This window comes from Sinocyclocheilus grahami, unplaced genomic scaffold (genome assembly GCF_001515645.1).
Source record: "Sinocyclocheilus grahami isolate Dianchi unplaced genomic scaffold, SAMN03320097.WGS_v1.1 scaffold1256.1, whole genome shotgun sequence".
NCBI lineage: Eukaryota > Metazoa > Chordata > Actinopteri > Cypriniformes > Cyprinidae > Sinocyclocheilus > Sinocyclocheilus grahami.
In genome coordinates this window covers 192,804-216,659 of record NW_015506435.1, presented here as the reverse complement: position 1 = coordinate 216,659, position 23,856 = coordinate 192,804, and the positions used below count along the sequence as shown (strand labels likewise).

Sequence of the window (23,856 nt, the reverse complement as noted above, 5' to 3'; positions counted from 1 at the left end):
CACACACACACACACACAAACTCCTTTCCCCTCAGGCTTTGCTGCTGTTGGAGGGCCTGTTTCGTTCTGAACTGTATTAATAAAAGGCGACTGGATCTGGTTCCAGGTAGAAGCGGTTTCCCTCTCACTGTCGCTTCCAGCAGTATCGCTCTGTCCAAATCACTCTGTTTACCCCAGAGAAAGAACTGTCTCACACCCTCTCCTACCCTCAATGACTTCAATTATATCTTATATTTTAAAGACATCATTGAAAATATAAGAATGTTCAATATTTTTCAGCCTTTTGATCAATATTATAGATATATCTTGATATTTATAGTGTTTGGCATTTGAAACTGCTTAAAAGGGCGATATTATTTTTAATTTAACAAAGCACTGTAGAAGTAAAATATATAGTATAAAATGATCAAGGCATGTCTCATGTTTCTCAATATTTAATCACAAGGAGGAAGAGTGAACAATAATAGCTCAATTTACCTACCACGTATTTTTAATTTTGTGTCTGAGTTAAGTGTGATGTGTCACTGTTGAGAGAGAACTTGCTGCGTCATAGCTGGACTGGATATCTGAGAGAGTATTTAAGTACTGTCCATTAGTTTGTTATTAATCAGCCAATATTTTGTCATTTTTATCGGCCTCTGCCAGTGTCCCAGTGTCCATTTGACAGAAGTGGTCTGTCAAGATTCTGACTCGATTCAATTCTCCAACAACAATGCACATTTTCTAGTTTTCTAGTTTTATTTTGGGTAAATATTATGTCAAATAAGTGTTTCAGTAATTTTATGGTTCATTCATTGTAGGGATGCACCGATATGAAAATTTTGGCCGATACGATAACCGATTATTCTTTATTTTTGAAAGCCGATAACCGATATGTTGGCCGATAAATCTATATCCAAATTGTTATATACTTTTTGAGAGCCTGATTACAAAAAAGGTCTCATCATTAAAAGCCACATCCCAAACACTTCAACATAAGCAGCCTAGTTTGAACGGTGTACGTTTTAAAAATATTTTTACTCTCCCATTACCAAATTTAGTCATAAAAAAGCCTTACAAATAAATAAAATTATGCATAAATAATGCAAACAAGTCACTGGACATCATTACACATGTAAAGAATCAAAATGAATGCGCCACAGATCAATAAAACGGAATAGCCTCTGCACGGACAATAATTAAATGATTTTAATTACTAAACCATATTGTTGATGAAAATAATAAGAGAAAAATACAAGTGGTTGTTGTTATTAATAATATATCAATGATTTTGAAAAAGTAACAAATTAATACCACTGTTTTAAATAGCAGCCATTGAGCTGCAGCTCAAGCTGAAGCTGAAGAGCTGAATGAACACGGTAAACTGAAGCGTTTTGCTGGCAGCTTATTTAACTCAAGGAAATGCATCCTGAGATTAATATTAATACAACATAAACATAATATTACAACTTATATATGAAATGACAAATGACGCAGTTATTGCATGCTATAGTCAGAATGTGTGATCCTGTTGTGGATGCGCTCTTCCCATAACAACGCGCTGAAACACGGCAACTAAACCCAAAGAATTCACAACGTTTTATTATAATAATGTTCTCATTAGAATGTTATATACACGACATTCCCAATCATAGTTATTAATGTTGTGCACTGCTGTTTGAGCTGCGTGCGCTGAGCTAAAGACGATCACCGGTAAACTGAAGCACTCTTAACTTAACCAAACGCATTCTATATGAGATAAATCAGATATACATCAAATAAACACAATATTACAACGTACAATTGCACAAAAGGCTGCAAACAAACAGCGCGCATCTGAAGTGTCTCTGAAGGAAATAATGCATTATTTATCGGCTTTAAGATATCGGCCAAATTTTCTTATCAGGCCGATACCGATAACAGAAAAAATGAGCATTTATCGGCCGATACTGATATGGTGGCCGATATATCGTGCATCCCTAATTCATTGTCATCAAATTGTATCTTTGATCTCAGGATCAGTACTGTCAAACCCTTATTGGTCAATAATTACTAGTGTTCATTGTCACTCTTAAGACTGAACGAATGCTCCCCATTTGATTTGTATATACCATTAAAAAGGTTTCATATATACTTATATTATATATACACTTACATCTTTTTAAAAGAAGTCTGAAAGAAGTATCTTGTGTTCACAAAGGCTGCATTTATTTGTCAGGATTCTTTGATAAAATGAAAGTTCAAAAGAACAGCAATTGGTTGAAATATAATTTTTTGGTAACATTATTATAAATGTCATTTAATACTATGAATGTAATGAATACACATTTTGATCAATTTAATGTGCTTTGCTGAATAAAGGTCAAATGAACTGACCCCAAATTTTGAAATAGATATCTACTAGATACTATAAATATTTTATATTTAGTGTGACTGGTACTGTATCTACACATCTGAACTTGGGCTTTATGCAGTTTAAAGTAGAGGGGTGGTGTAGCCTTGTCTAAGGTGTGATAATTGGGTGGTTGCTGGTGCAAACCCTGTAAGGAGATGAGTTATCACACTGAGTTACCATGAGTTATCATGCCTTTGAGCAAGACACTTAACTCCAGGTTGTTCCAGAGACATTCTCATTGTAATAAGGGTACAGTAAGTTGCTTTGGAAAAAAAAGCCCTGCCTGCTAAATCACCTCTACTGACAGATATCTACGCTTCTGAATCACTGCTGTAGGAACATAGGAATATAATAGAATAGAGACTGCTAAATAAGATTTGCATTTCATTAAGAAAAGACAGCAAAAGAATAGTAAACAAGAACATCAGAAAGGGGGCAGGACATGTCAGAGAGATGGGCACGGTTGTGACAAATGAGTCAGGTTGTTGATGACATTCGTCCGTGTTTTGTCTGTCGTCACATAAGAAGAACTGACTAACAGAAAAGGAAAAAGGGAGGGACCGAGAGCGAGACGACAGTGAATAGACTTCGACCGACATTAGCCCATAATTTGTAAACAGAGAAGACACTAAGGTCAGCCTTGATGAGCCAACAGAGGATGAAAAAATAAAGCAAGCAGACAGAATGAGTGCAAAGGCCACAACAAGGGCACGTCTCTGGGGTGCTGAGGATAGGAGGGCTATGAGATGATTATTAGAGAAAAGAACGAGCAAAAAGGAAAAAAAGGTTGCCAAAATGAAAAAAAAAACAGCATTTATATGAAATAGAATTTAATAAATGTCATTACTGTCACTTTTATTCAGTTTAATGCATCCTTGTTGAATAAAAATCTTAATTTCTTAAAAAAAAACTTAATGACCCCAAACTTTTGAATGGTATTGTATTCACTTTAGGTTCACACACTTAAATATATTGTTTTTTTGTCTTGCTGTCAGTACAACAAACAAATCACAATTTATATTATGATTTCTGACTAGTCTTTAGAAAGCATTGTGTTTATGAGATGCTATATACGTGATAAACAGCCCACATAATTGTGCATGTCCCTTGTTTATGAGTACGCTGTATGTTTATCTTAAAGTTTATCTAATAGGTCTTGATTGACCAAGTTAGATGTATGTTTGGATCACCACAGCTATGATAAATCCAAGCTATTGGAAATCTGCCCACAGCTTGCGTGCAGGAAGAAGAGACCTGACCCTGCCCCAGATGCCATGCGCTTATGTCACAGAGTCCTCCCGACATTTTCTCCTGAGATTCACCTGCTGAGAAATGAACTCACACAATCCCTGCTTCTTTGTACTCACAGATTCAATCTTTAACGTCACTTGAGCCCTTTCATCTACCCTGACGATGATCTGAAAAGAATGCGAACACAATAACGTCCGCCCATTGCCTCAAGTGGCTTAATAACTGTCTCTGCATGTGTCTTTCTCATCAGAGCTATGTGCACTGCACAATAGTTCACCTTTTAGTTCATGCAGGAGCATATTTGTAACTGCTTGGGCAGTGATAACCTGTGAAGCTAAGTCTGTAATGTCTAGTCCTTCTGCCTTTCCAGTCCGCGTCGAAGTGACCCTGCTGTCTGTTCAGTGTCTGGGTTGACTGTGCTCTTAATAAGTGTAGATGTGTACGGTATCGTGCCTAGTGTCCTGTGACGTAAATGAATCTGTGAGAGCAGCTTGCACATATGTGCGCACATTTGCTCAATGTGTTTTTCAGTGCTGTTGGACTCAACTAAATGAAATTGAGCCATTTGATTTTTGCTGTGTAGCATTTGTTTACAAATCCAGAACAGAAATAAGACTTGTACCAAGACAATGATGGTACTATTTTAATTTAGATACTTGCAGTAGGGTAAGTATATATAAATGGTACCATTTGCTTTGCATTTAACTGTTTCTGTTGAATTGTAACCGTAAAAGCAGTTAGGCATGAGGCAGCATGTTTCCTTCCCCTTTTTAACTCTTTCACCTAATTCTACATGTTTCTTTGCACTGTGAGCTTGACCACAGAGATTTACATCCTCCCATGGGTGCATTTGAGGTGATTGGCCCATGATGCATCTGTTCATACTAGTGCTGCTTAAGTGTCATCGTTGTATTGACTTGCTTACAGTAGTTATTTTGCTGCAGACAATGATAGACAAAAAAAGAAACTAATTGATTTGACATTTTTATTGTTTAAGGAGTTTGGAAAGAGCACCTGCAAACATTCATAAAGAGCTCCTGTGCTTTAAAAACGAATCTATATTTAAATTATGGTATAAAATGCGCTGTTCTGATCGGATGTTGCTGTCGTAAAAGCTGATCTGTTACTGCACGTTTAAGATTAATGCATGTGATTCTTCGTTGCTTGGCGAGCATAAACGGGCTATAGTTAAGACCAATTGTCACGGTGTGGTGCGGGAAAGAAGCACGTAAACGAGGAAGATACAATAAACAGTCTTTAATACTTCACAGAAGGGTAATCCACAGCAGGGGGTCCAGCAGTTTGGCTACCATGTGTAAGAAGCTCTCCACAAACGGCTTGATACTCTGGGAATGACATGCCATCAACAACTGATCCAACGCCTCCATTGCTATTACCACGTACCTGTTCACACACACACACACACACACACACACACACACACACACACACACACACACCAGGGTAATTCAGACGTATTCCATAGACAAGACCGGACAACCAAACACTGAACAGACTGCAACTTATATGGGGAACGTAAATGAGGATAATTGACACGAAACACCTGAACATGATGACACAATCAAGGGGAGACAGAAACTAGGTCAAATAATATGAGGGATGAAAATGAAAACAAAAGTCCATAAAGTGTGGCACCAATGAACTATGTTCATTTCTATGAATAATTCTGACTCTACTGTTCAAAAGTTTTGGGTCAGTAAGATGTTTTTTTAAAGAAATTAATACATTTATTCAGCAAAGATGCATTAAATTGGTCAAAAGTGACTGCAGATATTAAAATATTACAGAATATTTCTATTCCAAATAAATACTGTTCTTTTAATCTTTAAATTAATCAAATAATCCTGAAAAATGGATCACTGTTTCCACAAAAATATTAATAGTAATGGCTTCAGCTTTGCCATTAGAGGAATAAATTACATTTTAAAATATATTAAAATAGAAAACAGTAATATTTCACAGTAGTATACTGTATATTACAGAACATTATATTATAATATTATATTGTATTAAAAACAATAACATTTCACCAATATTACTGTTATAGTAAATATTAGTGAACAAATAAATGCAGACTTGCTGAGACATCTTTAAAAAAAAAATAAACACCAAGTCGTAACCAACCCCACACTTTTGACCGGTAGTGTATTAATATACTAATTAATGCAAATAGTAGTTTTAAATTGAAATTGTATTTAGGTATATAGGCTAATTATAGGTTTGTAAACATTCGGGATGCGTGCGCATCATGGTTGCAGAAAAGCCGGGAGAGATAGCCTTTACGGCTAGAGAAGAATAAAATCATTTTTTAAAAAAAGGTACATTTGATTTTATATTTCAAAAATCCGACTTTATTCTCGCAATTCCGAGATTATATCTCACAATACTGATAAGGAAAAACAACTTGTCACTCTCTCTTTTTCCCTCGGCTCAGAATATATAGCCCACACTTCTGGCTTTTTTTGCCCTCAGAATTGACAAACTCACGATTTTTGAGTTAAATCGAGTTATAAAGTCCAAATTAGGAGATATAAATTTGTATTTGCAAGAAAAAGTCAGAATTGTGAGATAAAATAAATAAATGTTGTGTATTTTACGGCTAGAGAAGAATAAAATCATTTTTTAAAAAAAAGGTACATTTGATTTTATATTTCAAAAATCCGACTTTATTCTCGCAATTCCGAGATTATATCTCACAATACTGAAAAGGAAAAACAACTTGTCACTCTCTCTTTTTCCCTCGGCTCAGAATATATAGCCCACACTTCTGGCTTTTTTTGCCCTCAGAATTGACAAACTCACGATTTTTGAGTTAAATCGAGTTATAAAGTCCAAATTAGGAGATATAAATTTGTATTTGCAAGAAAAAGTCAGAATTGTGAGATAAAATAAATAAATGTTGTGTAAAATGTTAATTGTAATGGATTTAAATAATATTTCATGCTGTAACTGTAGGGCTAAGTTAATACAATATGTCCCCTATGAACTGCAAATGTGAATATTATGTAGGCCTATTTTTTTAATCAAATTTATGCTTTAAAAGTAGAGTAATCATAGCAGTTTTCATTCATAGTATGTCCGTTTAAACGTCTGCGTTTAGCTTCAAATGGTGTCTTTGACCAGTATTCTATAAAAATTATTTGCTTTCCAATTCTGATATCCAAAGGCACAACACTAAATTTTTTTTCTCTTATTCCATGGATTTTACCCGTTTCCCTTTACTTGTTCACAGTGTTTTTCTGCCACCACAATGCACGCGCATCTGCATGTGACGTAACCGTGACGTCTAATCCAAATTGGTCTATACACTGACCATCTGCTGAAAAAGAAAAGAATATTTACGTTCTTTGTAAATATGTCATGCTCCTGTCATGCTCATTATGATATCAACGTTTTATGCTGGTCCAATCTCAGGACACTTATACACCTGTTAATATTTCATTTAGCCATTTATATCAGTCAGTGTATCGCTCCTGTTTTCTGAATCTCTCTCTCTCTGAGAGTCCATGATATCATGGACCCGACCGAACCATGAGAAAGCAGCACTTAGCCCAATTGAATTTTAGAGATGGTCACTGAACAACACATCATTTATTTATCTCTTAAGTAATGGGATAAAAAGAAAGAAAACGAGAGAGCACACAAAAAGAGCATGAGCATAAAAAAAGCCACTCAAGCCATTTCTCTTTCTAGATGCCTTTATCGTTTGCATCAGATCACAGCTATCAGTGAATTTATGTTTATTCCACTTCAAACTTGATTTATAATGCAATGGATGAACTGCATGCAGAAGGTGCAGCAAATGATAAAAACAAGTTTTATAACACATACTCAAAGTGTTTAGTTTATGTGTGTGTTTGTTTTCTCCGCAGTCATTGCATGCCAACAGTCGTACGGCCATCTCTCACACTCAGATTAACTGTTCTGTGGGGAGCCGCGGCAGGGCTGAATATTAAATGTCCTGCATTAATTCTGTGAGGTAAAAAAGACATCTGCTGCCGTAAACCGAACGCACACGCACATCACTCGCAGCAGTCACAGTTCACTCTTTCAGAGGGATGTTTATTTGGTCCCACTTCTCAGAAAAGCTTTAAGCCACCAGTGATTCTACACCCACATCCATTTGTATATGATGAAAACATCATCACTTAAAGTCTGAAACGTGTCTGTGTCTGTGTGTGTGTGTGTGTGTGTGTGTGTGTGTGTGTGTACGCGTGTGTGTCCATGAGAAGTACCGTGAATGCTAAGGCTGTGTGACTGCTAGTATAGTGTAGTGGTGATGGTTTTTTAGATGAATTTTTGATACTTCAAGACTGAGGCTGATGTCATTTCTGAGAATCATGCTTTGGGGCTGTCAAAAGGATTGAATGCTTTCTGGGTAGAAGATCGACATGCATTCACTCTTGAGTACTAAATTCACAAACTTGTCCCATAGAGGTTATGGCTGGTCCTTATAAAGGCCTGTGAAAGGAACATAATTCGCATATATAAACACCCTGCGTCATTCGTACTTTCTTCATCTTTCATTATATTTTCGAAAAGTTTCTTTAGTTTGAGGTCTGGCTCAAACTTGGCACAGTGTGATCTTGGACTGAGGATATGTTATGTGTAAGAGCGGTTTGTGTTTATATGAGACTGATCTGACCCAGCAGGAGTGCCTGCATTGAGTTCATGATTTGAATTCCTACTAGCAGATCCCTGTGTTTGAGTGCACGTGGGCATTCTTTTTAAGTAGGGTAGACGACTCTAGTTAAGATGCTTGACTTTTACAGCCGGCCCGCGTTAAAAGCCATGCTTTTCAATGCTGATACTTCTCTGTCCCTCTTCTCTTTATATCACATGATCATTTCTCTATCCTAAATGGATGTGCGTAACATCATTGTTTATGGTCCGAGAATAACTATATATATGTATTATGTATTTACGCAGCTGAAACAGTTTGTGTGTGTTTATGTGTGTGTGTCCGTTTTAGTTCCCTCCCATAGAACTCTCTAAAGGTTTCCCAAAGAGGCTATGACCTTGTATCCTTTTAGAGATTGATGCTCAATATCCCAGGATGGGCATTTATATTAATCTCAGCCGCTTCCTTTATAGAGTGGACATCTTCATGCCCATTACATGTACACACAGTCATTAACTATATTCTGGCTAAGAATAGGGCAATAGGCTTAATATTGATTATATGACACTGAACAGTTGCATTGGTCACAGGTCCTGTTTACACCTGGGATTCATGTCCGTCTCAGGGTTATTTGATCACATCAGTCTTTTCCATGTAATGAAAGTGAAAAGTCACTGTCAAGCTTCAAAATGACAAAAAAGCACTATAAACACATAGTGAAAGTGATCCATATGATTAGTGTGCTAATATTCCAAGGCTTCTGAAGCTGAACAATAGCTGTGTATGAGAAATTTACTGTACAGTTCAAAAGTTTGGGGTCAGGGGGAAAACATTTTTTAAGAAATTGACAGAAAAGTGACAGTAAAAACATTTATAATGTTACAAAAGATTTCTATTTAAATTTAATGCTGTACTTTTGAGTACTGAAAAGATGTATCATGATTTCTACAAAAATATTAAGCAGCACAACTCTAAATCATTATATTAGAATGATTCTGAAGGATCATGTGACACTGAAGACTGGAGTAATGACTGCTGAAAATTCAGCTTCCATGACAATAAATTGCATTTTAAAATATATTCAAAAAACTGTTATTTTAAATTGTAATAGTATTTCACAATATTACTGTTTGTATTTTTGATCAAACAAACTTAATATCATTACAAAAAATATCTTACAGACTCCAAACTTTTGAGCGGTAATGTTAGTGATTCTTCACTGATAATGTTTGTGTTTTGACACTTGTGGAGATGCAGGTGTTAAATGTGCTGAGCTGTTCTTTCTGTGTTTGAACCTCAGATCATCAGAAGCTAGAAAGAGAGGCCCGCATCTGCCGTCTGCTCAAACATTCCAACATAGGTGAGTCTTGATCCCGTTCTCCCTTGAGTAATTGAGAACAATAGTGTGTGTGTGCGCGTGCGTGTCTGTACACAGTGAGACATACTGTACAAACATGCTAGTCACAGTCAACACAAGATTATTTGCATGGCATGAGAAAGGATGTGACTGACAAAACAGATCACACAGACAAAATCTCCACCTCATGCAAAATCATGGAAATAGCACAGGCATCATCCCTTCAGGCTCCCTTCAGTGTGTGTGAACAGCACGGTGTTGTGGAAGACCGTAAGGTGTGAGTTTCTAAAATGTTTCAGGATGGTGACATTGGGCACTGAGGGAAGCTAGATAATCACCAGGTGCAAAAAAAGTAAGTATTTGTGAAGTTAACATTATGAAGTGTTTGGGGATTTCGAAGACTTGAAGGAAAACAACAGGATTAAAACAAAAGGATTGGTGCTGTTCAAGAAAATCTCCTTAAACTGTGCTTACATGACACACACCACCAGACTATTTAACAGGGATAATTCACCCAGAAGTGATTTAAACAGACAGGCTCCAAAAAAGGCAGAGATACACCATAAAAGTATGACTTTGGCTATTTCAAGTCTTCATACTATAGCTTTATGTAAGGAACAATCTAAAATGCAAGTTATTGTTCATTGTTAATGACTCCCTAGTAGCCACAGTTGTTCATGTGGCACACAATCACCAGTGGTGTTGACAGCTGTAAGTCAAATATAGTTCTTTTTTGATACTTTAAATATGTTTTTTGTCCTTAGCAGTGTAAATCATATGTTTCTTGTAATGCAAACAGAAGCTCAGACATTCTGCTTGACGTTTCCTTATTTGTAGCCTTGGTTTTCTTCTTTCTAGGAAGCGTTTGTCCTTTCCCACCCTCATACTCTCTTGTCTTTCCTCCCTCACTTTTTTCTCTCATGTATTCTCTCCCTTCCATTTCCAGTGGCCTAAATGTGTCTTTTGTACCTTTTACTGTCTAGCCATCTTGAACGGCCCTTTCTTCTTCTTTCTCTCTCTCAGGTTGTCATGTTTTCTGCATGGACTGCCAATAAACTCCTAACAAAAAGAGCAATCAAGTGTGTGTAGGAGAGAGAGAGCATTCTTAAGGAGCACATCGCCTATGGCGGCAAAGACTCAAGCTAATACACACTCGTTCTTTTTCTCTCCTTTTGTCTTGAACATACACAACACATGCAGGGTAACTTACAGCCTTTGTACATGTTATCAACAGTGGGGTTTGTTGTCAACAAACCCTCTTCCAAAAACCAGCAGATATGAGTGCATGACTGCAGTCGGCTCACAGACGCACGACAAGAGCAGATATATCCCTGTGGAGCTCTTTAATAGTGTGAAAACCCATAACTTCATAGTACAATAAAGTAAATGTTCAGAGATGCAAAAAAAAAAAAAGGGATCAGTAAGATTTTTTGTTTTTGAAAGAAGCCTCTTACTGAATGTTCACAAAGGCTGCCTTTATTTGATTAAACAATGCAATAAAAACTGTAATATTGTGAAGCAGCTGTCATTTTTTTACAGTATTCAGAAATCTTTATACATTAGCATTAGGTGTCTTTACTGTGACGTTTGATCAATTTAATACTTGTTGAACAAAAGTATTAATTTGTTTTAAAAAACTTTTGAACGGTATTGTATTTATTTTACATATTTATTTTATATATGAATATATTTTATCCACCTTATTTTTCAATGCGGAAGTAAGACGTTTTCTGTGAATGTGTGAGACTTTCGGTTCATTAGCCGCGGTAGGGAAATAACGAGTACAATAACAAAATACAGTAAACGGTATAACTCTTTTCACTACAAACCAGTGTGTTCATAATTAAGATAATACATTAAAATAATGTTAAAATCACTGGTAAGACACCAGTTTGCAATATCAAGCAGCAAAACAAGCTGTTTTGTACAGCTAAAAATAGCTGGAAGCAAATGACACTGGAAGTCAGTCCGATAAAATTTACAAATGGCCACGCCTGCTCTTATGGGAAAAAATAAGGTGGATACACATTCACAGCTACGTTACTGCAAAACACACATATGCATGCGAAACGGCTAGTATTACTTTTTTCCAATTTTAGTGCTATACCAGTAAAGTATAGCTCTAGTTCAAGTCAAAAACATTAGGGCAATATGTTCAGAGAGTATCATCTTCATCAGAGTACAACACACATCGGCTCTGTCCACACCTGTTAAAATCACTCTCCATTCAAACACTGTTCACAGCACCTTCGGTATGAATTGTGTTAAAACGCAGTCCTCCAGTCAGAATGTGTGTATGTGTCAGCGCTGTGGGTGATCCTGGGTGGATGTGGAGATAATATAATTCTGCTTTGCCCTCTCTGCCCTCATTTAGCACAGCCACCTCCCTCACATGGCTGAGATTAATATACGCTGTCATTTACACAGACCCACACACAGTGAGAGCGAGCCGAGGGTCTCTTAATGGCTGCATGAGAGAGATCTGGCAGGTGCACTGTTTCAAATCTGTAACAACCGATGACAAATTCATTACCTTCAATCAGGATAACAAATGTTCCTTGCTTTACTTGCAGTGCCACCGCTCCCTCTGTAATGCAAAGACCAGAATTCCTTCTCTGAGACGAATGATGTACTATGCCAAATTTAATTTGTTAGGTATTTGGAGTTGCTCTTTATGAACGTTTCAGATGGGTCAGTTACGATTTTCATTTCAGCTAGGATGCTGCCTTAGAAGGCATTATGCAGCAAGGTTGGGATTTGTAATGAGGATGACTTCATGGGCAGGTTAAGAAAAGGATAAAAGCTCCTTCTGTTCATTCTGCTTATGTTGTTTCTCTGTCTTACCTCATTCTCTCTTTCTGTTTTCCCTCAACAGTGCGTCTCCATGACAGTATCGCAGAAGAAGGCTTTCATTACCTGGTCTTTGACCTGTAAGTATCTGAGTCAGACAGTGTGATCTTCTGTTGAGATGAGGCCTGTATACTCACACTTTCCACTTCCTTTCAGCCTTGTTTGGCAGTAATTAAGTTTGTTAATTAACTTTGTTAATTACAGGAAAATGTAATTGAAGTATGTTGATTAAACTTTATTCTCTAGCCAGTAAGCCCATTTCTCTGTACCATATATTTCTGACATAATTTTAAACAATTATCAGAGTCTGAAGTGTTGTTGAGATGTAGACTCCTCTGCATAAATGTAGTGTGTGTGAGAGCAAGACATACATGTAAGTGTATGTGTGTGTAGATTGTGACTGTATGGCCCTCTCTCAGGGCTCTTGTGTCAGGATGCTGATAGCGCTCGCCCAACACTCAAGTGCCGGCCCGTGGTGATAAAACTCTCCATTAGCCACATACTCCTCAACAGGCCTCGTGCTCTTTATAGTTTATAGCTGAATGGAACTGCTGTGGGTTCTCCATACTTGAGTTGTTGATAAAGCCTGTATTTCTTCCTGTAGTGTGACTGGTGGAGAATTGTTTGAAGACATTGTCGCAAGAGAATATTACAGTGAAGCAGATGCAAGGTAAGTTTAAAAATTCACCTAAAATCATATCTGCGTTTAGTTGTAATTTATAAATAATATACACTACTAACGTGGGTCAGTTTGGGGTCACTAAGTCAGAAAGAACTTTGTACTTTTATTCAACACTGATGCATTAAATTGATCAAATTTAACAGTAAAGACACTTGTGTGAAAAAAGATCAAAAGATACTTTAAATGTTCTTTTCAGAGAATACAAAAAAAAATCACAATTTTCACAAAACTGTTAAGCAGCACAACTGTTTTCAACATTGATAATAAGAAATGTTTCTTGAGCACCAAATCAGCATATTAAAAGGATTTGTATAAATAATATATTATGTAATATATACAATAATAAAATATTAATGGATTTTTTTCTGTAAATACTATGGTACATCAATCTCATAGTCTTTTCTTTAATTGTTTACTCAAAGTACCATGGTATTACTTTCTGCTGCCATCACTGTACCATGGCACTACCACAGTGCTTTTGTAAGGCCTTAGTGAAAATATTCTGTCTCTAACACTGCCCTTTGGCCCCAGACAGTGAGACAATCATTAAATGCCAAGGTTACGCAACTAATTATTAAACATGATATTTTTATTTCAAATAATGTCAAACTATGTAAATACTCTCAGTGCTTTAACAGGGATGGCAGCTGGCCTGAAATGTGGTGTTATTTTTAACCTGCTGCCTGGATAGGCATCCCCTTAAATTAAAACTGACTGTCTGCACTTCAGTCCATTTCCACTTCATATTCAGCACTAAACCGGAACAACAAAATTAGTGTTACTTTCCAATTACTTTTGGAAGCCACTCTCCAGACTTGCTGCATGAAGGCTGCTTCTGAGAGTTTGCATCAAGGGGGGAGAACAGAGAGAGTTTTTACTGGAAAGTGCCTCCGAAATGGGATGGAATGGAATGCAGTCCACAGATTTTGCCAAATTTGGACACAAGAAATGCCTTCCTCGCCATCCTTCCTCAAGAGAGCTTTAGGGAATATCTAATGGGGCTGTTTCTTTACTTGACTGCCATTGCTTTTCTTTCTGCAGGCTCTCTCTTTTTTGCTCTCTCATTACATAAACCGAATCATTCGGAAATTTATTATTTTTCATTAGAGAGATGTCATCCCCACCCAACTCGCCCTCTGTCCTCGGGCCACGACCTTTTGAACAGGTTTCAGAGCTCAATAATGAGCTGCTCCACTCGCTGCATTTAGAAGCATTCCAGCTTCAACGGTGCTTGATATTTCTGTCCCCTCACTGTCTATGGAAAGACTTCTGCGGTGCAAGTCTGTCAGAGCAACACATGCACGTCTGTGTAGTATTACTGGGATATATATAGATATACGTACATGAACTATTGTTCAGAAGTTTAGGGGTGGTAAGATTGGTAAGATTTTTGTCTGTTATTCTCACCAAGGCTGCATTTATATATACACATACATACCTGTACATACATACATACATACATACACGCACGCATTCAGCTTCAGGAATTTGTTTGACATTTGGATGACATGGTAAATGTATTTTCATTTCCATCCTGGAAACCTTCTCTGGCAGCTTTGAGAACCACAAAACAAACCAGATTATTTATCTGTTCATGCAAAGCTTAGTCTATCTGCACAGGCCAGGTTCTGTAGCTGGATTTCTTGCACCCAGTCTTCTATCTGGAGTTAGATCCTTGTACTAATACCTGGGTTTCTCTCCTCTTTTCCTCCCCTCTGCTTTCTGTTTCTCAGTCATTGCATCAATCAGATCCTGGAAAGCGTCAGCCACATCCACCAGCATGACATTGTGCACAGGGACCTCAAGGTGAGTCATGCCGTCACTGTGGCAACATGCCAATACGGGAGCTTGCGTCATCCAAGCCCTCCTCCTCTTGGCAACTCTGTGGCGTCATTTGCACACACTCCGACATGTGCTTGCAACATTAAACGCTGTGTGGACACAAACTTGACACCGGAGAAAATGTATGCCGTTTGATTGTGTTATTTCATTCTCTTGACGTCAGAGCTCGGCCGGTTGGCTGTGGCTAATCCTGAGGGGTCATTTGATAAGCACAATGCAGAAAGCAAACAAAGGAACATTTAATGGATGATGGAGAGATTTGTTCTTTAAATGCCATCATTCAATGTGAACCTCATATTGGATTGAAATTGAAATTTACAATGATTTTCCTTTGTATCTCCACATCTTCCTAGGAGTAGATGTAGATGTAGTAGAGCCTGTTTAGGAGGTGAAATTGTGTTTGTTCAAGTTTTATTTTTTTTCTTACAATAATAACTGATGAAACGCATAATAGATCAGTGGCATGTGGTGGACAAAAATGCGTCTAACCCCACCCCTACCAAAAAAAAAAAAAAAACACTGAACCATTACTTTCTGTACTAGTTCACCTCTTTAAAAGTAAAGACAGACAGAGGAGTACTGGAGGTAGGCCGGTTGCTATGGAAACCTGTGTGATGTCATGGTGGCTGCAGAGTCACGGCATGATGGTGAGCGTGTCTGGTGGGGAGTCATTTTGCCTCCTCTAATTCATCAGAGGGAAAGAGACAGAACTCTTGAACAGACAGACAAGGAGGAAAAGGAAAACTAGACAGAGAAAGAATGTTTAGGAGGGAGGCGAAATCCCTAGAGTTGCAGGACAAGGGCATTGGGCGCTGATTTTTATTGAAGGAGTAAGGATGAAGTTCACAGATAAAATGTATGTAAATATTATATGAAAAACTAGAAATTCTGCTTAGGCAACTAACTGATATAAATATGAAGAACTCAAATTATTAAAACTAAAACTGAAATAAATATAAATTAAAGCTAAATAGAAACATTTTAAAAAAACTAATAAAAATGACAAAAGTGTATAAAATTATTAAAATATACACTAATATGAAAATGGAAACCAAAAATATAAAAATAAATATAATTAATAATTACTAAATACTATAATAGTATATAAGTAATACTAAAATAACACTCACTTGTTTATCCCCTTAAATTAAGTGGGAAAAAACAGTTGTAGAGAATTAGCCAATAAATGTGCAGTTAATTTTTAATTATTTGCCGTTTGTTTTATTGTTGATACTAGGATATGATGCTTAAGATGGGATGCCTAGCACTTAAAACCTTTTTTTAGTGTTTTTATTTCACAACATAATACATTATGCCAGACATTTGTAATACATACAAAGCCATTAAAGGCAGTTTAAAAACATTTGAGCAAATCCCTACATGGAATATCTGCTGCATGAGTTACCAATCCGGTTTTGGTTTGGCTTATGACTAATCTAGCTATGTCAGCATCCCCTAATTAACATTCATTAAAATATAATGTGACATCACAGAAAGTCTGTTGTGTCCATCCTACTATAAGCGTGTTGGCGCAGTTTTTGCAGGATGTCTGTGCAGTGTCCAGGTCAGGGCTGTGCCTGCAGCATTCAGAGGCAGCGGGGTGTGCAGGACAGCAGGGCGAGAGAGCAGCTCACCCCTGCTCTCGTAGCATGAGATAACAAGCCCTCCTCTCTGTCTCTTCATGAATTATGCAGCTTAGAGCAATAAGCGTGCTGCCACAGCTATACATCTGCTTTACACATATACACACACACACACACCAGTGAGATACTAGACACCTCCAGACACCACATGCAATCTCTCTCTTCTTCTCTCTCACATGTACAAGCATGCACACCATTTCTGTCTCTCTCACTTGATGCACACTGTAGTTCAAGTCCAGATCTCAGTATTCCTACAATGTGATGATGAAAGACACTCCTCATAGAACATGCTGGATACGTTTACGTCCTTTTATGCAGATCACAGCTGATTAAATTCAGCGTCGGTAGGCTTGATAATCACCTTTAGCATAATCATACACAGAATGAATGAGCAGCCATGTGGGAGTGAATGCCCATGAATTGCACTTCATAATTCTTTTGGCTCGTGCTACTGGATATTTTATTTTCCCTATTTTTATATTTGTATTACCTTTTTTGTCATCTAATCTTGAAAACGCTTAATTTAATAACAGTTCATGCAAATGTCAAAATTAATATCCAAGTCCAGTCACCTTTATGTAAATAGCGCTTTATGCAATACAGATTGTGTCAAAGCAGCTTTACAGTGTTAAACAGAAAAACCGTGTGCTGATAATGCAAGAGGACAATAAAAAACAGTCAGTTTATCAGATAAAGTCAGTTCATTGTTGATTCAGTGATGTCATCATCCAGCTCAGTTCAGTTCTCTTCCTATAGTGTCTGTGCAGTCAAGTCAACAATGTTGCCAGAAATTGTCCCCAACTAAGCAAGCCAAATGTGACAGTGGCAAGGTAACTCCATCAGTGACAGAAATGGAGAAAAAAAACCTTGGGAGTTCTCCTCTGGCCAGACGAAACCAGCATGGTGTGGTTTAATTCCAGGCTGCAACGCAAGTCAGATTGAGCAGAGGACTCATCTGGTTCTCGTGGTCTTGTGCCAATGGCCGACGAGGTCTTCACAGGGGGGATTTGTCTCTTGGGTTCATCTAGTTGACATGGTCTCTGCTGACATTCAGGGCTGTAGATGTCATCTCTAGGTCCTGATCCACCATCTGGACTGGATACAGACTGGATCCAGATGACTGCAGTGACCATCTGATCTGGATATGAACTGGATCTGGGTGGCTACGGTGACCTCGGAATAAGAATAAAACAAACAAATATTAGCGTAGATGCCATTCTTCTTACAATGTAACAAGTACATTGGGTGTTATGGGAAGTGTTCCCGGTTCCAGTTGTCCTATTTAATGCAGCCTAACAATCCTTTAACGGATTTGAATTATAGAAAAGGGATTGTGTGTTATGTGTATGCCAGGTTAAAGAAATGGGTCTTTAATCTAGATTTAAACTGACAGAGTGTGTTTGCCTCCTGAACAATGCTAGCTCGCTCAAGTACTGAGGAACTAAACCATTCAGGGATTTATTAGTAATGAGCAAGATTTTAAAATGTGTACAATGTTTAATAGGGAGCCAGTGCAGAGTGGACAGAACCGGGCTAATATGGTTATACTTCCTGTTTCTAGTAAGAACTCAAGCTGCTGCATTTTGGACCAGCTGGAGTTTATTAAGCACACTAAGCAACCACCCAAAAACCATTACAATAATCTAACCTTGAGGTCATGAACTCATGAATTAACATTTATGCATTTAACACTGAGCATTGGTCGTAATTTAGATATATTTTTAAGATGGAAAAATGCAGTTTTACAAATGCTAGAAACATGACTTTCAAAGGACAGGTTGCTATCAAATAGCACACCTAGGTTCCTAACTGATGATGAATAATTGACAGCACAGTCATCAAGTGTTAGACAGTGTTCTAGTTTATTACATGTAGAGGATTTTGGTCTGATAATTAACACCTCTGCTTTTTCAGAATTTAGCAGTAGGAAATTACTAGTCATCCAGTTTTATGTCAGCTATGCATTCTGTTAGTTTTGCAAATTGGTGTTTCGTCGGACCACAAAGAAATATAGAGCTGAGTATCATCAGCATAACAGTGAAAACTAACACCATTTTTCCTGATGATATCTCCAAGGGTAGCATGTAAAGCGTGAAAAGCAACAGTCCTAGTACTGAGCCTTGTGGTATTCCATACTGCACTTGTAAACAATATGATACTTCTTCATTCACTGCTACAAATTGATGACGGTCAGATAAGTATGATTTGAACCATGCCATCCCTATATTTGCATACTGTACACTATAATTTAGTGATGTCTAAATATACTTGAAGCATTCAGAACAAGTTCTGTTAGATTTTAGTGTTATTTTTATTTAATTTAGGTGAAATAGTATAAAATAACAAAGGTGTGGTCACATTTAAAGTTGTCTGTGGAAAAATGTAAGTGAAAATATAAAAATAAAAGCTAATCCAAAATGTTATTAATCTCTATAATAGTATATAAATAAATACTTGTAGCATTCAAAACAAGTTGTTTTGCGATTAGGAATTTTGCATGAGGGTGAAGAATTTCTCCACACAGATTTTGAAACAGAAAGCTGCTTGGTTTGAAAGTGACTTCTGTATGAGCTGTACATCACTACATTGTTGACAATAGTCAGTGGGCCTATTTTGCCCAGTACAATTTTGCACGCTACGTTAAAATGTGTACAACAGACAGAAATGGCACACTGCAGCTTTATGTTTTAATGTTAAAATCACAATATTGGAGATTTCAGTTCTGATGTGCCCATTTTTGTTCTTGTCTCCTCCCTCACTTTATTGCTCACTATTCTTACTTTCTTCTCTCCTGCCCTTTTCTCTGTCATGCGTACTCCTGTAGCCAGAGAACCTGCTGTTAGCCAGTAAGATGAAGGGGGCAGCAGTGAAGTTGGCTGATTTTGGCCTTGCCATTGAAGTGCAGGGAGATCAGCAGGCCTGGTTCGGTAAGACTCCTCTGCTTTTCCTTCAACTCATTGGTAGCCTCATCCCTTAAAGGGATTTGACTTGAAGCCATTCTAGATCATCCTGAGGCAAGACTGAATTAAATTCAACAGACCAAATTCATTTCTCTGGTTTCTCAAACAAATATTCAAAGCCCTGAAAATGTATCCGCTCATTTAGATGCCACTGTTGCTCGTTAACTCATTCTGAAAGCTGACTTTCAACCAGCAATGATTTTTCTTAATGCTCTGTTTGCTCTCAGTGACATCTGTGACTCTTGTTGGGACTAGAGAGCTCTGGAGAGTAGCCAGCTTGTGTTTTTACTCTGTGCTCTTGGGAAATATGGAGTAGTTTTCTCAATGTTTACTGTCCTTTTTGAGTCAAGACTACTCACTTGAACCAGGTCAAAGGTTACAGACGACAAAGCCAGTGGACAAATTGGATTAAGCTTGTCCAGCATCATGGGAATTTTTTATGTGCTTTTCATATTTCACAGCATTATAAGAAAGTGAAGTTATTTATTTATTTTTTACAAAAACAAAACAATTTTTGTATTTTAGTTTATTTTATGCAAATTGAAATGTTGTTGCCTTATTTGTAATGTTCAGAATTTGGTTATCATAAAGAGATTGTGTTGAAGATTTTGTGATTTGAAATCTGTTCATTTTAGATATTAAATTTGAAATCTGTTCATTTTAGATATTAAATGTAAGTAATCACGCTCTGGCCTTACAGGTTTTGCAGGCACCCCTGGATACCTCTCCCCTGAAGTCCTGAGAAAGGATCCCTATGGCAAACCAGTGGATATCTGGGCTTGTGGTAAGATTTTCACCTGTTTTATTTAGTGTTCACATTAAAATGATTCCAAGACTCTCTTTGGTCTGGTGTCTTATAGTGTTGAGTATTTGTCCAATTTTGTGAATAATCAGTGTAAAAAAATGTGATTCAGTCTCATTACTTTGGAAGAACAGTGGACTAGTACTAGTATGAAGTTACCTATTTATGTGTCCTGGGCAGGTGTGATCTTGTATATCCTGCTGGTGGGTTACCCTCCTTTCTGGGACGAGGACCAGCACAAACTGTATCAACAGATCAAGGCTGGAGCCTATGACGTGAGTAATCACACTCACTGTTTGCCTCAATGAGCTCTCACTGCTTTATAATCTAATGACTCTTTTAAATCTAATCAGACCTGAATATTTGTTCATATCCACATTACTATTCAAAAGTTTGGATTCATTGTTCGAAATCTTTTGTTATAATAATAATAATAAAAGTATTAAAATCTTTTAAAAAAATATCCCACTCATTTCAATTTCAAAAGCATCCCACATTTGATTGGTAGTGTACATGTGTGAAAGGAACACTTAAAGTTTTCACATCACATGTCTTTTTAAATTCCAAAATGAACCTTGGGTCGGCCAGTTGCACCATTGTATTTTTTTAGACATATTTTTAAACTACAATCATCCAACCTAAAGGTTTCGTCACCCAGTGTATTTGTGTTTTACAATTTATAATGTTGCTGATTCATATTTATATTGTGAGGAAGATATTTAAAAAGAACTTTGATTTAAAACTCTGAATTGAATTTATATATAACTAAAAAAGACAAGTAAAGAGTCAGTAATAAAATAAGAATAGATAAATGACAAGCAATGGCACAAACAAGTACAATAACAAGACTAAAATGAACTGTGCTTTAAGTTTTTCAGCTATAACAGTAATATTCAGGTACAGAAACTGAATAATCTATTTAACTTTAACTTTAAAATAACACTGGTTAGTCTTCAATGTATAAATAAACATTAATGACAGACAGCAGCAGGTTTATTTAGTTTGCTGTCTCTTTAAGACCACATGCACAGATCTAACTGTTACACATAAGTTTTGTTTCTCAACTGTTTACATTCACTTAATAGCCTATATACTGACAATGTTTAGTATAAATCGACTGTTTACGTGAATACTCATCAAGACGGGCATTTTGAGATAATTTTGTACGTATTTGGCTGTTTATGCACAATAAGGCGCAACACAACTTTATTCTGTAGTCACGCGCTCTCAGATGCGGCTCTATGTGCGCGTGCTTTGGGTGTGAGCTCACAGAAAGGGGTCTCACAGAGAGCGCGCAAGTACTGAATTGAGCACTTCAATGTTTAAAATTGAAATACTCAAAAGCATGTGCAAATGATACATTCCATCTGTCCAGAGCGTCTTTCACGCTGAAATTTCCCGCGGAAACTGCATGAATCAGTAGAATATGCGCAATCCCGTTTCGAAATTCAAGCCCTGCTCACATATCTGATGTAATTAAAGGGGTCATATGATGTTGCTAAAAAGAACATTATTTTGTGTATTTGGTGTAATAAAATGTGTTTATGCGGTTTAAGGTTAAAAAAACACATTATTTTCCACATACTGTACATTATTGTTTCTCCTCAATGCCCCGCCTTTCTGAAACGCATCGATTTTTACAAAGCTCATCGGTCTGAAAAGCAAGGTGTGTTGTGATTGGCCAGCTATCCAGTGCGTTATGATTGGCCGAATACCTCAAGTGTGTTACGGAAATGTTATGCCCCTATCATATTGTGATGATGCCCTGTCAGGCCGGAGCAATGATTCAAAAACACGAAAACCCATTATAAACGAGGCATCCGTTGCATCCAGTGGGGACATAATTATGGATTATAATGACTTGTACTGTCTTTTTACGCGTTGCGTTGCATCGCGCCGCGTAAACATAAAACATGTCTGCATTTGTGATCGGAGAAATGACAAACAACAAGCCCTACTCTACACTGCCCAAAAAACTCGCTTTAAATATATAAAATATAAAAACTCTTTAAATATAAAAAATATACTTACAGTCTCTGAGTCAGAACAACCGGCATTGTAGTCTACCAGGATCAGGAAAAGGTCCTTCATAAAATGTACTGCACACATCTGAATATTTGGGTTGATGTGTTCTGGAACAGTGTTGTAAATACAACTTAACCACTGATTTCTAGTTGTGTCCATTTTTGGAAGGCCAAACAAAGTAGTTTCGCTTTCACAACGAAACACACAGCGTCTCCACGACATGGCGGTGGCAACAACAATACTACAGCGAGAATAAAAGTTACGCCTTCTTTCTTTGCGTGAACATTTGGGTGGCGTTATGCAAATCTTCCCACATAGTGATGTAGATATGTGGGGGCATGTTAGAACGAGCCGTTTTAGGTAGGCGTGGTTAACTTTTATAAAGAATATCTTTTTGGATTTGAGACTTTAGTCTTTGCAACTTTACAGATCTTCTTTATGCACCAAGAACTTGTAACACTTCAAAGAGAAAGGAAAAATTGAAATCGCATCATATGACCCCTTTAAAGTAGGCGCTTACAAAACAGGCGTGTCGAACAAAAGGTCTGTTTATTTTAGCTGTGCTCAGCTCAACCAGGAACAGAAAGTGAAAGCCCTTTTATTAGACCTGTCTTTTATTGCCCATCAACATGTTGACAAAGATGCTCTCATGGCCCCATACAGAGATTTTATTGCCACCACATCGACCCAGAGTGGCAAACCCAGATTGAAGCCGTTGTTAATATTTAATTGGTTGGGATAGGGAGCAGAGTTACTCAATAATAAATGATGGCAGCCCCCTCCTCTAGAGCTCAGAAACATACAGGAGTCTTCATCATCATCATCACCACCTCAAATCCTAGAAGAAAACCAGTTTAGAGTGGGATATTTCCTATTAACACTATTCTAAATAGCTTATATGAGGTTACAACAATCTTGCAGATGGTATAGTGTCATATTTTTGTCTGTCAGCGCAGTGACCAGCTGTAGCTCAAAGCTGCTGTTTGTAAACAATCTAACATGATTAAAGTATATGGATTCACCCTAATTTTATTTCATTTGTGCTTTCACCATCCCTTTTAGTCCAGAAAGGTTCTCTAAGTGCATTGGAGTGTAGCATGTTTGTAGTGTTTGTTTGTTGTATAGTGCCATTGTCCATTTGATGGAGTGCTGCGGTGTGGGAAAGATGTGATTACGAAGGCCCGTTTTGGTTTCAGCATTTTCAGCCATCCAGGTGAAAAACACCACTTTGCCATCCATCGCTTTAGGTGCTCTGCTTTAATCTTATTGAAATCCATTACAGGCCATGGACGCCATTGATCTGTGTGTTTGTCCATGTCTGTATACATTTGAGCCCTCTGTTTCATACAAAAGTCTGGGACTAGTGAAAATGTTTCTATTTTTCTTTATTTCCTAATGTAATACGTGCGTTTTCATTAGTTTATATGA

At 37.3% G+C, this 23,856-nt stretch overlaps 1 protein-coding gene across 1 annotated transcript in view; it reads left to right on the top strand.

Annotated features, from left to right (window-relative positions):
• LOC107568545 (calcium/calmodulin-dependent protein kinase type II subunit gamma-like) overlaps positions 1–23,856 on the top strand; it is a 50,531-nt gene that overhangs the window by 10,086 nt on the left and 16,589 nt on the right. The window contains exons 3-9 of the mRNA XM_016254509.1: positions 9,568–9,627; positions 12,500–12,554; positions 13,079–13,144; positions 14,890–14,962; positions 19,466–19,568; positions 20,302–20,385; positions 20,584–20,678. Of these exons, the coding sequence (XP_016109995.1) occupies positions 9,568–9,627; positions 12,500–12,554; positions 13,079–13,144; positions 14,890–14,962; positions 19,466–19,568; positions 20,302–20,385; positions 20,584–20,678 (536 nt within the window). The remainder of the gene's footprint in view (positions 1–9,567; positions 9,628–12,499; positions 12,555–13,078; positions 13,145–14,889; positions 14,963–19,465; positions 19,569–20,301; positions 20,386–20,583; positions 20,679–23,856) is intronic.